The sequence below is a fragment of the Olea europaea genome, chromosome 21 (genome assembly GCF_002742605.1).
Source record: "Olea europaea var. sylvestris chromosome 21, O_europaea_v1, whole genome shotgun sequence".
In the NCBI taxonomy this organism is placed as follows: domain Eukaryota; kingdom Viridiplantae; phylum Streptophyta; class Magnoliopsida; order Lamiales; family Oleaceae; genus Olea; species Olea europaea.
Genome location: NC_036257.1, coordinates 17,032,496 through 17,046,095, shown reverse-complemented (window position 1 = coordinate 17,046,095; position 13,600 = coordinate 17,032,496). Strand labels below are relative to the sequence as shown.

At 33.7% G+C, this 13,600-nt stretch overlaps 2 protein-coding genes across 5 annotated transcripts; both read right to left on the bottom strand.

The window, feature by feature from the left end:
* Positions 1-5,036: 5,036 nt before the first annotated feature.
* LOC111370948 (cytochrome b561 and DOMON domain-containing protein At5g35735-like) lies at positions 5,037-7,751 on the bottom strand. 3 transcript variants are annotated; one of them, XR_002698524.1, is made up of 4 exons: positions 7,408-7,751; positions 7,044-7,298; positions 5,969-6,824; positions 5,037-5,787 (listed from the first exon to the last, which is right to left on the bottom strand). XR_002698524.1 is itself a non-coding variant. In XM_022992851.1 (3 exons), the coding sequence occupies exons 1-3, from the start codon at positions 7,660-7,662 to the stop codon at positions 6,612-6,614; spliced, it is 723 nt and encodes a 240-aa protein (XP_022848619.1). In that variant the 5' UTR covers positions 7,663-7,751; the 3' UTR covers positions 5,037-6,611. The 3 variants fall into 3 exon arrangements, 1 of the variants encoding a protein (XP_022848619.1); XR_002698525.1 differs by having other exon boundaries at positions 6,460-6,824; XM_022992851.1 differs by having other exon boundaries at positions 5,037-6,824.
* A 1,691-nt stretch (positions 7,752-9,442) lies between these two features.
* On the bottom strand, positions 9,443-10,750 carry LOC111370329 (cytochrome b561 and DOMON domain-containing protein At5g35735-like). Of its 2 annotated transcripts, none has more exons than XM_022992002.1 (3): positions 10,408-10,750; positions 10,044-10,298; positions 9,443-9,845 (listed from the first exon to the last, which is right to left on the bottom strand). In XM_022992002.1, exons 1-3 carry the CDS (start codon positions 10,660-10,662, stop codon positions 9,612-9,614), a joined length of 744 nt encoding a protein of 247 aa, XP_022847770.1. In that variant the 5' UTR covers positions 10,663-10,750; the 3' UTR covers positions 9,443-9,611. The 2 variants fall into 2 exon arrangements, with proteins under 2 accessions (XP_022847770.1, XP_022847771.1); XM_022992003.1 differs by having other exon boundaries at positions 9,443-9,824; positions 10,408-10,749.
* Between the last annotated feature and the right edge of the window lie 2,850 nt (positions 10,751-13,600).

Sequence of the window (13,600 nt, the reverse complement as noted above, 5' to 3'; positions counted from 1 at the left end):
TAATAATAATAATAATAATAATAATAATAATAATAATAATAATAATAATAATAATAATAATAATAATAATAATAATAATAATAATAATAATAAAAATAAATAAATAAATAAATAAATTGTCTACTACTCCGAAATGCATTCTATACCAAAAATGGGGCTCAAACAATTGATCCTACGATTAAATCTAACAAAAGTCAATATAATTCGACAAGAGTGCAATACTACAATGCAATATATAAGCCGACAAGGTTTCGAACATTTCCTATATGTTTAATAGTTTATAAATAAGCAGGGGCAAGCCATTGCTTACCTGAAAAATATGAATTGAGCAAAAATTATGAAATGACACAATACAGCACTTTAAGAATTCCATCAAACACTACCCTCTCTCGTGCCTGTAGACAGTGCCGGTCATGTGCTTTTGGGGGCTTAAGGCGAACTTAAAAAGGGGAAAAAAAATTATGCATGCAAAATATATGCGTATTATGGTACAAACTGTTAACTTAATAATCAACTATAAAAAATTAATTGTTGAAGATAAATTTAAATTGTATATGAAAGATAAATTTAATAGCAACCATTAAGTAAATCCCTAAAACGTCTCTGCATTTCTCTCCCACTTCATTCTTCTCTACATTTGCATGAAGTAGAATATAATTTTCGACCACAAGAAGGATCTTGGCTAAATCCATTCTTCAAGTGGATAGACATGAATACGTGGAAGCTCAGAATCTTTCGATCTCAATACATCATTCTAGAAAGACTCACACAGCTAAGGTTCTACATTTCTACTACCAATCCATGCACTGATATCTCATTAAGAGACATCAAAATTAGTTCTATTGACAACATAACAAAGGCTAAATAATATTGCAAAAACATTGGAGAAGGACTGTAGGACACTTTTCAGATGATTGCTTAAAATTAACCTTTTTCTGTTCTGTGTATACTATAGTTTGTGCCATGGTTTCAATTTGGCACATGTAAAATATGTCTAACACCTTCAAATTGCACCACTACAACTAAAAATCCTAAAATTCTTACAGTTGACATGTGCATCAGTAAACCTCAAAGTAATCTTATCTCAAATGAGTTGGGTTTGTCTCAAATTAATCTTACAATTGAGGAGTCAACATTTTTTTTTGTCTTCTACTAATTTTAATCTCAAAGTAAATAATTGTTATTAATATATAATAGATCAATGTTCAAGTTTTATCTTGATTCTCCAACAACAAATTATCAAAACCCTCTCTTTGCTTTGATTTGACAAACAAAAGTTTAAAACTTAACCAGCTTTTTTGATACAAAATTCTAAGAACTTGATAAAAGTTAAAAGCCAATTTTTAAAAGAAAAGAATTTCTTCTCCAATTTTGGCGTTTTGGGAATCTTGGGTTTGAATTGAATATGAAAATAGATATATAGAGCTTATATGTATCTGCGCGACAGCTCCGTCCTCTGCCATTTTTGAATTTTTTTGATGCTGTTGAGAATTGAAATTCAGATATGCAGAGCTTACATATATTTGTATAAGTAATCTGGTTGGGGCCTGGGAGTAGGTGGCTGGTCGGAGGTGCTACTGACAGGTGAAGGAGTAGTCGCGTAGATGGCGGCGACACAGCAGGGCAGTTAGGGTTGAAAAAAGGGCGCATATTTTGATTTGTGAAAAAGCGAAGAGTGAAATAAGAGAAGAAGAAGAAAAGAAGCAGACTAAGGGAGTGCCGCAGTGTCGCTATCTCCGGTCCGGTGGAGCAGAGAGGTGAGAGGCGATGAAATGAGGCCCCCTGGGGTTTCTACCTTTAATTGAAAAAAAAAATTAAAAATATTAGGCCATATAAAGGAGGCCCCCTTCGACTTTGGGCCCTGAGGCGCAGACCTCAACCGCCTCGCCTCAGGATCGACCTTGCCTGTAGAGATCAATGATCCAAAAGTCTACTGATCAGACACTAGGTCTTCATCCTTCATTCTGTGCAAAAGCTTTAAGACGTTGCTAACATTCCCTTGCTACCACAGAGTAGGCATTCATCAAGCTATTCCAAGAAACAATATCTTTGTCCTCAAACGAATCAAATATTGTCCTGGCGTCTCCTACTCTTCCCCATTTAGGCCATTTTCAGCGCTGCACCAAAATTTGCACTATTTTACACCAAACTAAAATTTATCTCCAACCATTACACCAAATTTATACCAAATGAATATTGTTTAACCATTTTCTTCTTTTTTTTTGTTCTTAATAATTTATTAATTTGAAATATTATTTATTTAATTATTTTATAAATACATAAATTACCAAATAAATAATTACGTTAAATTAAGGAAAAGATTAAATTCATTAATAAATATAAAAACATAGCACAATTAGTAAAAACACTACAAAAATGAAAATATTAAATTATGCCATTAAAAAATAGTGCAATGCATTTCGAATTTGGATATTATGATATTATGAAGTGGAAATATTATTGTAATTTAAATTTTTGGAGTTCATAGCTCCTTCCCATAAATGATTGATTAATACATTTTGAAGTTCAATGTGAGCCTCTTTATCCTTGATTTTTCATGATGAATAATGAATTTTTGAAAACGTTGATTTTCGTCTTCAACCAACTCAACTTCCGGACTTGACGCTTTCTTCCATTCTCGAACTCGTGCATCAACATTACGTTTGTCCTCGATAATCATTTTATGCATGATTATACATGCAGTCATGATATCATGTAATACTTGTTTTTTCACAAAACCTTGCGGTCCTTTCATTATTGCAAACTTTGATTGTAGAACTTCGATTTTAATTAATTAATTAATTATTATTTTTTACATTTAAAATTTATTTTAAATAATAATAATAATAATAATAATAATAATAATAATAATAATAATAATAATAATAATAATAATAATAATAATAATTTATTGTATTAAACATTATATAGCACAAATGACACAAATCCCCTAAATCGATTTATTTGTAAAATGAAAAATGAATGGTAAAAATGACTTTGGACTTGGACCCTTTGCACCAAAATGGTGCAAAGTTTGTTGTTGCGTTGGAGTTGTTTTGCACCTTTTTTTGGTGTATTTTGGTGTTTTGGGAAAAGCATTGGAGATGGCCTACATACGCACTCAGCATGCAATTCATCAAGATTAACTCACACTGAAAACCTGTTTCAATCACATAACAACGCAAAATATCGGCATGGGCATTGTTAGAAACCCCTGTGAGCATAGTCAAAATGGTTATTGAACTGGGTCGAATCCCTTCAGGCTGCATAGAGTTACATGAGCGAATACAATCTGGAAACCTTTTTTAGTTCTCTACAATTTTTTTGAGGTGTGGCCTTTGGTTAACATAGTTAAACTTTCAAAGTCAAATTCCATCGTTTATGGGTTCGTCACAGTGTTTTTCCGTTTTGAGTTAGTTTAAAAGTATTTTCGTCGTTTTTGCAGTTTCCTAGTTCTAATAAGATTTATTTACCGAATTAGAGTTTCGTTTTGACCTTTAAATATGTGTTAAGGATTTGAAAACCCCATAGCTGTTTATGAATAATTATATTTTAATTTTCTGTTATTTGGTAATTTCACTATTTCTCACATCCGTTCGAACGAAATTCAAGAAATACCCGTTCATATGTTACAAACAAAACCCTTTTATTATTATTATTATTCACATTTTTGTTCTGTGTCAAAAACTATCATATACAAAGAAACAACCAAACAGGGCCGGTCCTGATATTTTGGGACTTTATGCCAACTTTTAATACGGTGCCATATTGAAGAAAAGTCACCCTATTCTCACTTGAGCATTTTTATGGAGAGTTTTAATATAAGTATGAAGAATGAATATAGCTCCAAAATTTAAAGAGGAAAATAACAAAGTCTTTGTTTGACAACCATTAATTAGGAAAGATAAAGTTTTGAATAGGTTTTTTGAGAGATTGTGTGGTTAAAAAATAGAGAAATGTTGTGGGTTTACGTACAAAATATTTTATTGTGTAAATGTGTTATTTCAAATGAGTATGTAGAAAAAAAAAGTTTTGAAATAATAGTTATCAAACAGGGGTTAAATGTCAAATTTCAACTCGCAATGCAAATTATGTGTAGTATATATGGCAAACAAAGTTACAATGCAATGACAAAGGAGTCTGTTCGTTTCTTTAATCGTCTTCTTACTGCAACTATTTCTAACAAAATTGAATATGCATTTGAGTGATTTATGTACAAAATTAGAGAACGTTGATTGCAAGAGATAGTGTAACAAAATAATAAAAATGACGATCAAATACAAATGAGCTTCAATTTTTATATTTATTCTTAAGAAATTAAAATGAAAATGATGGACAAAGAATTATTAAATTCAAAATACCTTTAATAAATATCTAAAAAAGTTATTATCATGAGACTAAAGCAAAACAATAATAATAACAATATTCTATATACTTTCTAGCATATGTTTTGAAGATAAGAGAGAAAGAAAGAAATATAAGGATATAACAATGACAGTGAAACTAGATCAATCCGCTAAATTGAATCTCAAAAATTTTAATTTAGAGCGAGATAATTTATTTCCTATTTGGTTGAAAAAATTATGGCGAGTGACTATTGGACATGGAATTTGAATAGACGGAGAGACCTTTTGTTTGGTTAAGAAAAGAAAAATGGATGTTTTAAAGATAAATGGTCAAATTGCTTAGAAAGAGAGAGATAGAGTAATGTTTGTGATATATTTATGTGATAATAAATATAAGTGATGAGTTTTATGCCACTTATATGTTTTTTCTAGAGATTTTTTTTATTTTTGATTTTTATTAGTTTCTTGTGTTTACACATAATAATTCTATTTTAAAGAATTTCACAAACATAATTTTCGTTTTCTTCAACTAACCAATTAACCTTACATAATTTGGACCCTCACAAAAAAAGGGCTTTAGGCAATTGCCTATCCCGCCCATAGTCAAGGCCGCCAATGCAACCGAACATAATGCATATACAAAGTACACAGCAAATCCTCTAACCACCAGCAATTAGAGAGGCCAAGGTGCACAGCAAATCAAAACCATCAGACCAGAGTTCACATCGTCTGCATGAGATTACAAGAACCAGTTTAAGGCAAATTGTGCCATTCACATCATTCCACATCCAACAGATAGTATGCACAATAAGTACCTGTTACTTTTGTGAACACAATAAAATCCACAGTATTCACACGAAAATTCTGAGGAAAAAATGCAAAATACCTATTCAAAATAAGCAACCATTTGAATTGTAACAGTCCTACACAAGAAGACTATACTAACCAAATAATCAAAATACTAAACCATTCATTGAAGAATCCAGCCTATAATGCAGGAATCGAACTTCAAAACGAGCCGTCCATTAGAATCCTATATCAATATCCTAGCATATCTTCTAGCCCTCCATTCTGTAACTTTGTTTGTTGTCAACTTCAACCTTCCTAATCAGTTTATACTTCCAATCAAGAAGTTGACCTTTCGTCTATAAATTTGGCACACTTCTTCTTATTCCATGAGACACAAATCCTCCATTCATAGTCTACTCTCCCCGTGTTCTCTTCTCTAATAATCATTTGGCCTAAAACTAAATTTTCACCAAGTTGTAACCTCATTTTGCGAAGATTCATCAATGTCCTTCCTTTAGGGTCTGCATTCAATTCCACAGCAACACGTTCTGGTGCATTCTTGTCGTACTGAAAACCATCATCGTTCCGGTAATCATCTGAATCACTCAATTAGCATTCAGGAGGAACCAATTCTTCATCCTCAAGTTCATGGCTGCATTGGAAAAACTTAGGATTTTTGATAACTTCTAATTGAAAATTAAACATACGAATATTCCAATACTAAATGACATAAATCGTATAGAAAATAATAATAAAAAACCCCATTTAATTTATGCCCAGATAAAAAAAAGGTACAGATTCTATCGTAACCATCGTAACAGATAAAAATTTACCTCCATGTGGTCCCTCTTCCTCTCTGTCCAACAATTCTTCTTCAATAATGAGATTTTCTTCTATATCTGGGGCTTTTGGTGAACGTTTTTGTCAAAATTAAGGCACGATTAGGTTTTCTCGAATTGAAATGTTGTCAACGTGCCTAATTTATCCATTTGGCAAGACTTCGCATCGTCAAGGTGCCATTTCTGATTTCCGTCGAAAACACTTGGCAATTTCCATCAAGTGGAAATAACATATTTCACTCCAATAATGGTGGGTAACCATTTTGAATAGATGAGTTACGGGTAATCTTTGTCTATTAATGCCATTTAATTTTTTCTTACGATCAGCAGTCTACATAGATAAACTTTTTCTATAAGAAACACAAGGCTACTTTAAGAATCTAGTTAAGTCAAAATAGGATAATGATTTTTTAAACTAAAATTTGAAACTTACATTAATCAGATTCAGCATGAACACAATCCAAGAGGGGCATACCCCTTCTTACCAGTCAAATGATGATCATGGTGGAGTTTTATTGACAGCATTTTAGAATGAAAAACCTCCAGAAACAGGGGAAGGAGAAATGAACAAACAGATGCATTGAGAACAATCCTCAAGAATTTGTGGGCTGCTTAAAGTAACCAGATGTAGATGAATCTAATTAATCCATCTGTTGACTTCAAGAGCCAGGGCAGTGAAAGACAGAACCCCCACTGTAACTCCATAAAACCATCTGAATTTTTTGAGTGCTGCAGGATTCTGATTGTTCATCCCTTCAAATATATTTGCTGTAATGACAACAATCAGGGCATACCCTATGATACGATGATATATCACCCAGTATTTGCGACGTTCATGTCCTTCATTTGGCTGCAAACATAAGGCTAACAACTGATTAAATGTAAGCTAAGGGCTTCGTTTCTTACAACGGGTAAAATCCACTGAACTTGGAGCGAGATCTCATTGGGCATTAGTAACGTGTACGAGTATAATGACCAAACTGAGATTTCTCTACAAGTTCAGCGACTGCCTGCGAATTTTGGAAAACATCTATGGCTTGGAGTGGCAGAAAGATAATTTTGTTCTTACTTGCAATGCGGCGAACGCAAATATTATGGTACCAAGAATTCCATGTGTACTCATTCTGGTTTCCTTAGCTGCATTTTTTATGGCCAAACCAAGTCCCCATCCAACTGTCCCCAGAAGAAAGCCTGATAATTGAGACACAACATGAAGAGAGTACCAGTCATTTCCCTTCAATGGTACTTTCTTGAAGTACCTTGCGATTATCACTCCGATGGGCAAAAGAATTCCCCATCCAATAATGTTTACAGTTCCTTGAGTCTGTCAGAAGGTCATATCAGATAATTTGACTTATAATAAAATGTAAGACTCAAGACTGAATCTACAATCACATAGAGGCAAAAATAAGAAGTAATGTTCAAGCTCTTACAGTTCTTAAATGTCGATGGTGATGAGATAAGTGTCCAGCCCTCCAAAGCCTAACTAGGTCACTTGTCCCTCCATCATTCGGGCTCTCAAGCACGATGGAATTCTTTTCCTCCCGCTTTTGAGGTTGAATTTCCTTATGAAGGGACTTTTTAGTTGAATTCGTGAGAATGAACTCTTCATCGAGTGAAGAGGTTTGGGCAGTGAGAAAAGGTGAGTACCAGATTATACACAACGTTATGAGACAAGGGGAAATCATAGATACTAGTCTCTTATTAATCTTTATTATGGTACTATATTTGCCTTTTGAAATCTGTGAGCAAAACTATCAGATTCCAAATAGTTGCATAAAGTAAAGTGCACAGCTCAAAATTTTCATTTGCACGGCAAATTTTGGTATATTTAAATACCATTGGCTTAGTAAGAATATATCCCTTGCTTATTAGACCAGGGAAGCATTTTTCAACTACTCTTTTTACTATATAACACAATCAAATTTTATTCCAATCTTCAGCAGCATTTTTCATTTTTTCTTCTGTTTCCAAATTCAGTAGTAACTATCTCATAGAAATCCCTCCTTTACCCGTACCCAAGTTTGGCTTCTTCAAATAGAAATAATAGCATTACCACATTAAATAAGTCTTTTTTTCGCTCATGTTTCACCAACATTATTGCATATGCTTCAGCATGGCATTAGAATAATGCACAAAATTTTGGACTGTATAGAGTCTAATTATACTATGCACTTATCCTCGACCATAAATTGACCAGGACTATATTAGATATGCCATACATGTATTGGATCGCGTTAATACTTCTACAATATAAACTATTTTAGGGCGTCTATATTGAATACGAGGCGTGTGAAAAACCTGCAGTGACTAGTGGGCGGCTGGACGCAACCCTCACCTTGAGGACAAGCCACTATAAGCCTATGTGTCTCATTTGTTAGTCTTGTAATTTCGTAGTATTTATTATTGCTCCCGAAAGAAGAAGAAATTAGTACTTAATTTGATATACAAGTTCCCAAGGTTAGTTCTTTAGTATTCAAATTCTTTTGTTGTTTCCTTCAAAATGGAGGTACAGATCCTCTGGTAATTTGCGACTTTCTTCATCTCCACTCAACTTTTTCCTTCCGCACAATAAGATCTTACAGTAAACTTGAAGCAGTCACTTGGATCAAGACCACCCAGAAAAAGATAGATATGTGAATTCTGCACTTGTAATCTCATTCTCATTCATCATAAAATCAATTAAGATTAATGAACACAAGAAACCAAGAAATCTTTGCAGGTTTTCTTCTTGTTGGCAATATTGGTAATTGTCTTAGCCGTTATCTTTCAGTGTTGGAAAATATGGAGGAGAAATGGAGTAGAGATAAGAATAATATCACAATAATGCAACAACAAAAATAATTAACACCAGAAACTTTATAAGAACAAGATCGAAGGCTCGAACACGTAATCGTTATCCTCAAACTATATTTACGTCCTCTTGAGATTGATTGAGATGCTTAAGGATTTTAGCAAACGATTTGTAGGATTATATCAAACCTTGTAAAGAATCTAGCACTAAAGCACAAGTGTGAACCTCCAAAACTTTAAGAACAAAATGAAGAAAAGAGTATGAACGTGAATCAAGAATTTGATCTTTGATATTGGAATGAATATGGATCACAAATGTTTCTCACTTATTTTTTGCTTGAAATGCATCACCTATATATAGGCCACCACTAATGTGCACGAATTGGTGCCAAAATAGGTTGAAAAGCTATCACAATTCAGAGTTGCAACGGTAGGAAATCGACCTCCAACAGTCAATTTGTATAACTATGCGACTGCATAGTATAAATCTATGCGATAGCATAGAACAACCCAAAGAGGCCCCAGAATTCCCTGCAATAGGCCATGCGACTGTACAGTATAAATCTATGCGATGGCATTGAACAAGGTTTTACCTCTAATACTGTTTTTTGGTTTTTTCTTCATATTTATTCATCCCACTTCATTTTTTCTTGAATGTTGAATCAATCCAAGAGGGGCATACCCCTTCTTACCAGTCAAATGATGATCATGGTGGAGTTTTATTGACAGCATTTTAGAATGAAAAACCTCCAGAAACAGGGGAAGGAGAAATGAACAAACAGATGCATTGAGAACAATCCTCAAGAATTTGTGGGCTGCTTAAAGTAACCAGATGTAGATGAATCTAATTAATCCATCTGTTGACTTCAAGAGCCAGGGCAGTGAAAGACAGAACCCCCACTGTAACTCCATAAAACCATCTGAATTTTTTGAGTGCTGCAGGATTCTGATTGTTCATCCCTTCAAATATATTTGCTGTAATAACAACAATCAGGGCATACCCTATGATACGATGATATATCACCCAGTATTTGCGACGTTCATGTCCTTCATTTGGCTGCAAACATAAGGCTAACAACTGATTAAATGTAAGCTAAGGGCTTCGTTTCTTACAACGGGTAAAATCCACTGAACTTGGAGCGAGATCTCATTGGGCATTAGTAACGTGTACGAGTATAATGACCAAACTGAGATTTCTCTACAAGTTCAGCGACTGCCTGCGAATTTTGGAAAACATCTATGGCTTGGAGTGGCAGAAAGATAATTTTGTTCTTACTTGCAATGCGGCGAATGCAAATATTATGGTACCAAGAATCCCATGTGTACTCATTCTGGTTTCTTTAGCTGCATTTTTTATGGCCAAACCAAGTCCCCATCCAACTGTGCCCAGAAGAAAGCCTGATAATTGAGACACAACATGAAGAGAGTACCAGTCATTTCCCTTCAATGGTACTTTCTTGAAGTACCTAGCGATTATCACTCCGATGGGCAAAAGAATTCCCCATCCAATAATGTTTACAGTTCCATGAGTCTGTCATAAGGTCATATCAGATAATTTGACTTATAATAAAATGTAAGACTCAAGACTGAATCTACAATCACATAGAGGCAAAAATAAGAAGTAATGTTCAAGCTCTTACAGTTCTTAAATGTCGATGGTGATGAGATAAGTGTCCAGCCCTCCAAAGCCTAACTAGGTCACTTGTCCCTCCATCATTCGGGCTCTCAAGCACGATGGAATTCTTTTCCTCCCGCTTTTGAGGTTGAATTTCCTTATGAAGGGACTTTTTAGTGGAATTCGTGAGAATGAACTCTTCATCGAGTGAAGAGGTTTGGGCAGCGAGAAAAGGTGAGTACCAGATTATACACAACGTTATGAGACAAGGGGAAATCATAGATACTAGTCTCTTATTAATCTTTATTATGGTACTATATTTGCCTTTTGAAATCTGTGAGCAAAACTATCAGATTCCAAATAGTTGCATAAAGTAAAGTGCACAGCTCAAAATTTTCATTTGCACGGCAAATTTTGGTATATTTAAATACCATTGGCTTAGTAAGAATATATCCCTTGCTTATTAGACCAGGGAAGCATTTTTCAACTACTCTTTTTACTATATAACACAATCAAATTTTATTCCAATCTTCAGCAGCATTTTTCATTTTTTCTTCTGTTTCCAAATTCAGTAGTAACTATCTCATAGAAATCCCTCCTTTACCCGTACCCAAGTTTGGCTTCTTCAAATAGAAATAATAGCATCACCACATTAAAGAAGTATTTTTTCGCTCATGTTTCACCAACATTATTGCATATGCTTCAGCATGGATTTAGAATAATGCACAAAATTTTGGACTTATAGAGTCTAATTATACTGTGCACTTATCCTCGACCGTAAATTGACCAGGACTATATTGGATATTCCATACATGTATTGGATCGCTTTAATACTTCTACAATATAAACTATTTTAGGGCGTCTATATTGAATACGAGGCGTGTGAAAAACCTGCAGTGACTAGTGGGCGGCTGGACGCAACCCTCACCTTGAGGACAAGCCACTATAAGTCTATGTGTCTCATTTGTTAGTCTTGTAATTTCATAGTATTTATTATTGCTCCCGAAAGAAGAAGAAATTAGGACTTAATTTGATATACAAGTTCCCAAGGTTAGTTCTTAAGTATTCAAATTCTTTTGTTGTTTCCTTCAAAATGGAGGTACGGATCCTCTGGTAATTTGCGACTTTCTTCATCTCCACTCAACTTTTTCCTTCCGCACAAGAAGATCTTACAGTAAACTTGAAGCAGTCACTTGAATCAAGACCACCCAGAAAAAGATAGATATGTAAATTCTGCACTTGTAATCTCATTCTCATTCATCATAAAATCAATTAAGATTAATGAACACAAGAAACCAAGAAATCTTTGCAGGTTTTCTTCTTGTTGGTAATATTGGTAATTGTCTTAGCCGTTATCTTTCAGTGTTGGAAAATATGGAGGAGAAATGGAGTAGAGATAAGAATAATATCACAATAATGCAACAACAAAAATAATTAACACCAGAAACTTTATAAGAACAAGATCGAAGGCTCGAACGCGTAATCGTTATTCTCAAACTATATTTACCTCCTCTCGAGATTGATTGAGATGCTTAAGGATTTTGGCAAACGATTTGTAGGATTATATCAAGCCTTGTAAAGGATCTAGCACTAAAGTACAAGTGTGAACCTCCAAAACTTTAAGAACAAAATGAAGAAAAGAGTATGAACGTGAATCAAGAATTTGATCTTTGATATTAGAATGAATATAGATCACAAATGTTTCTAACTTATTTTTTGCTTGAAATGCATCACCTATATATAGCCCACCACCAATGTGCACGAATTGGTGCCAAAATAGGTTGAAAAGCCACCACAATTCAGAGTTGCGACGGTAGGAAATCGACCTCCAACAGTCAATTTGTATAACTATGCGACTGCATAGTATAAATCTATGCGATAGTTTAGAACAACCCAAAGAGGCCCCAGAATTCCCTGCAATAGGCCATGCGACTGTATAGTATAAATCTATGCGACAGCATTGAACAAGGTTTTACCTCTAATACTGTTTTTTGGTTTTTTCTTCATATTTATTCATCCCACTTCATTTTTTCTTGAATGTTGAACAACATTTCAACATTCAGTAGCATCAGCAGAAGATAAATGATCCTCATCCTCGAGGAACGCAACAATGAAAACATGAAAAACGAAGTATTCTCATCACTTCGTGGGTTGTAGCCATTTTCTTGCTCAAAAATCACGTGTCACAATGACACGCAACAACGATCATAGAATTTGTCGAATCAAGGGCAGTCCTGGACCAGATTATTGCATAAAAAATGTGTTAATGTCGCTAAAGATAGACTGAATTGTGGCAAATGTGGGAATAAATGCAAATTCTCTGAAATTTGTAGCGAAGGATAGTGTATCAATCCTTCGCTCCACAAAAAGCACTGCGGAGATTGCAACAATAGGTGCAAGAAAGGGAGTAAATTAATCATTCCTTTTTTGGTGGGGATTAAATTAGTTTTTTAGTAGATTTTAACAAATACCATAAACTATTTAGTTGAAAAGTTATGGATTCTATGAAACATATAATTGAAATTAAATGTTGACTTTAATTTAGATTAAAATTTTAATTTTAATTCACACCAAACATGGGCTTACTTATTAAATTAATTATGTTTACAAGTACTCTATGTCATGATCAAGGACATCGAATTTTGCTCGAACAAACATGAGAAATAATGAAATCTACCAAATAACGGGAAAACTAAATTATTATTTATAAAAAATGAATGTAGGATTTTCAAACTCTTAACACATATTTAAAGATTCAAAATGAATCATAATCAAATCGATATTCTAACTCTGCAGACAAATCATAATAAAACTAGAAAATTGATAAAACTGACCCAAAAGAAGGAATAAAAAATGCTAAAATGACCTTAAATGATGGAATTTGACCCCGAAAGTTTGATAATGTTGGCCAAATTGAACTGAAAGTTACTCGCGTTTTTTGTAAATCTTTCTTATGTCTCCTCTTTTTGATATTTATTATGATATTATCTTTTAATTGTTCCTCATCACTCTGCAATCCTAAAGAATAATATTTCACACAAAATGAACACTATATATAATTTCTAGTTCTTGTATGAACTATCCATCCGACTCTACTATTATCAAGAGAATTATAAATCCAATGTTTCTTTTTTTATTTTAAATTATATTAACAAGTAATTTAGTTATGTTGACCTACTTCCTTATGTGAAGACACATTTATTTTTACCATTTGTTGA

Excerpts from the sequence above, each read along its gene's own strand:
- LOC111370948 (XM_022992851.1), bottom strand. The coding sequence starts at position 7,662 with ATGATTTCCCCTTGTCTCATAACGTTGTGTATAATCTGGTACTCACCT. Across the intron at positions 7,299-7,407 it reads ACCATCGACATTTAAGAACT|ACTCAAGGAACTGTAAACAT; the intron begins GTAAGAGCTTGA and ends ACCTTCTGACAG. Across the intron at positions 6,825-7,043 it reads TTGCGTTCGCCGCATTGCAA|CCAAATGAAGGACATGAACG; the intron begins GTAAGAACAAAA and ends TTATGTTTGCAG.
- LOC111370329 (XM_022992002.1), bottom strand. The coding sequence starts at position 10,662 with ATGATTTCCCCTTGTCTCATAACGTTGTGTATAATCTGGTACTCACCT. Across the intron at positions 10,299-10,407 it reads ACCATCGACATTTAAGAACT|ACTCATGGAACTGTAAACAT; the intron begins GTAAGAGCTTGA and ends ACCTTATGACAG. Across the intron at positions 9,846-10,043 it reads TTGCATTCGCCGCATTGCAA|TTGTTAGCCTTATGTTTGCA; the intron begins GTAAGAACAAAA and ends ACATTTAATCAG.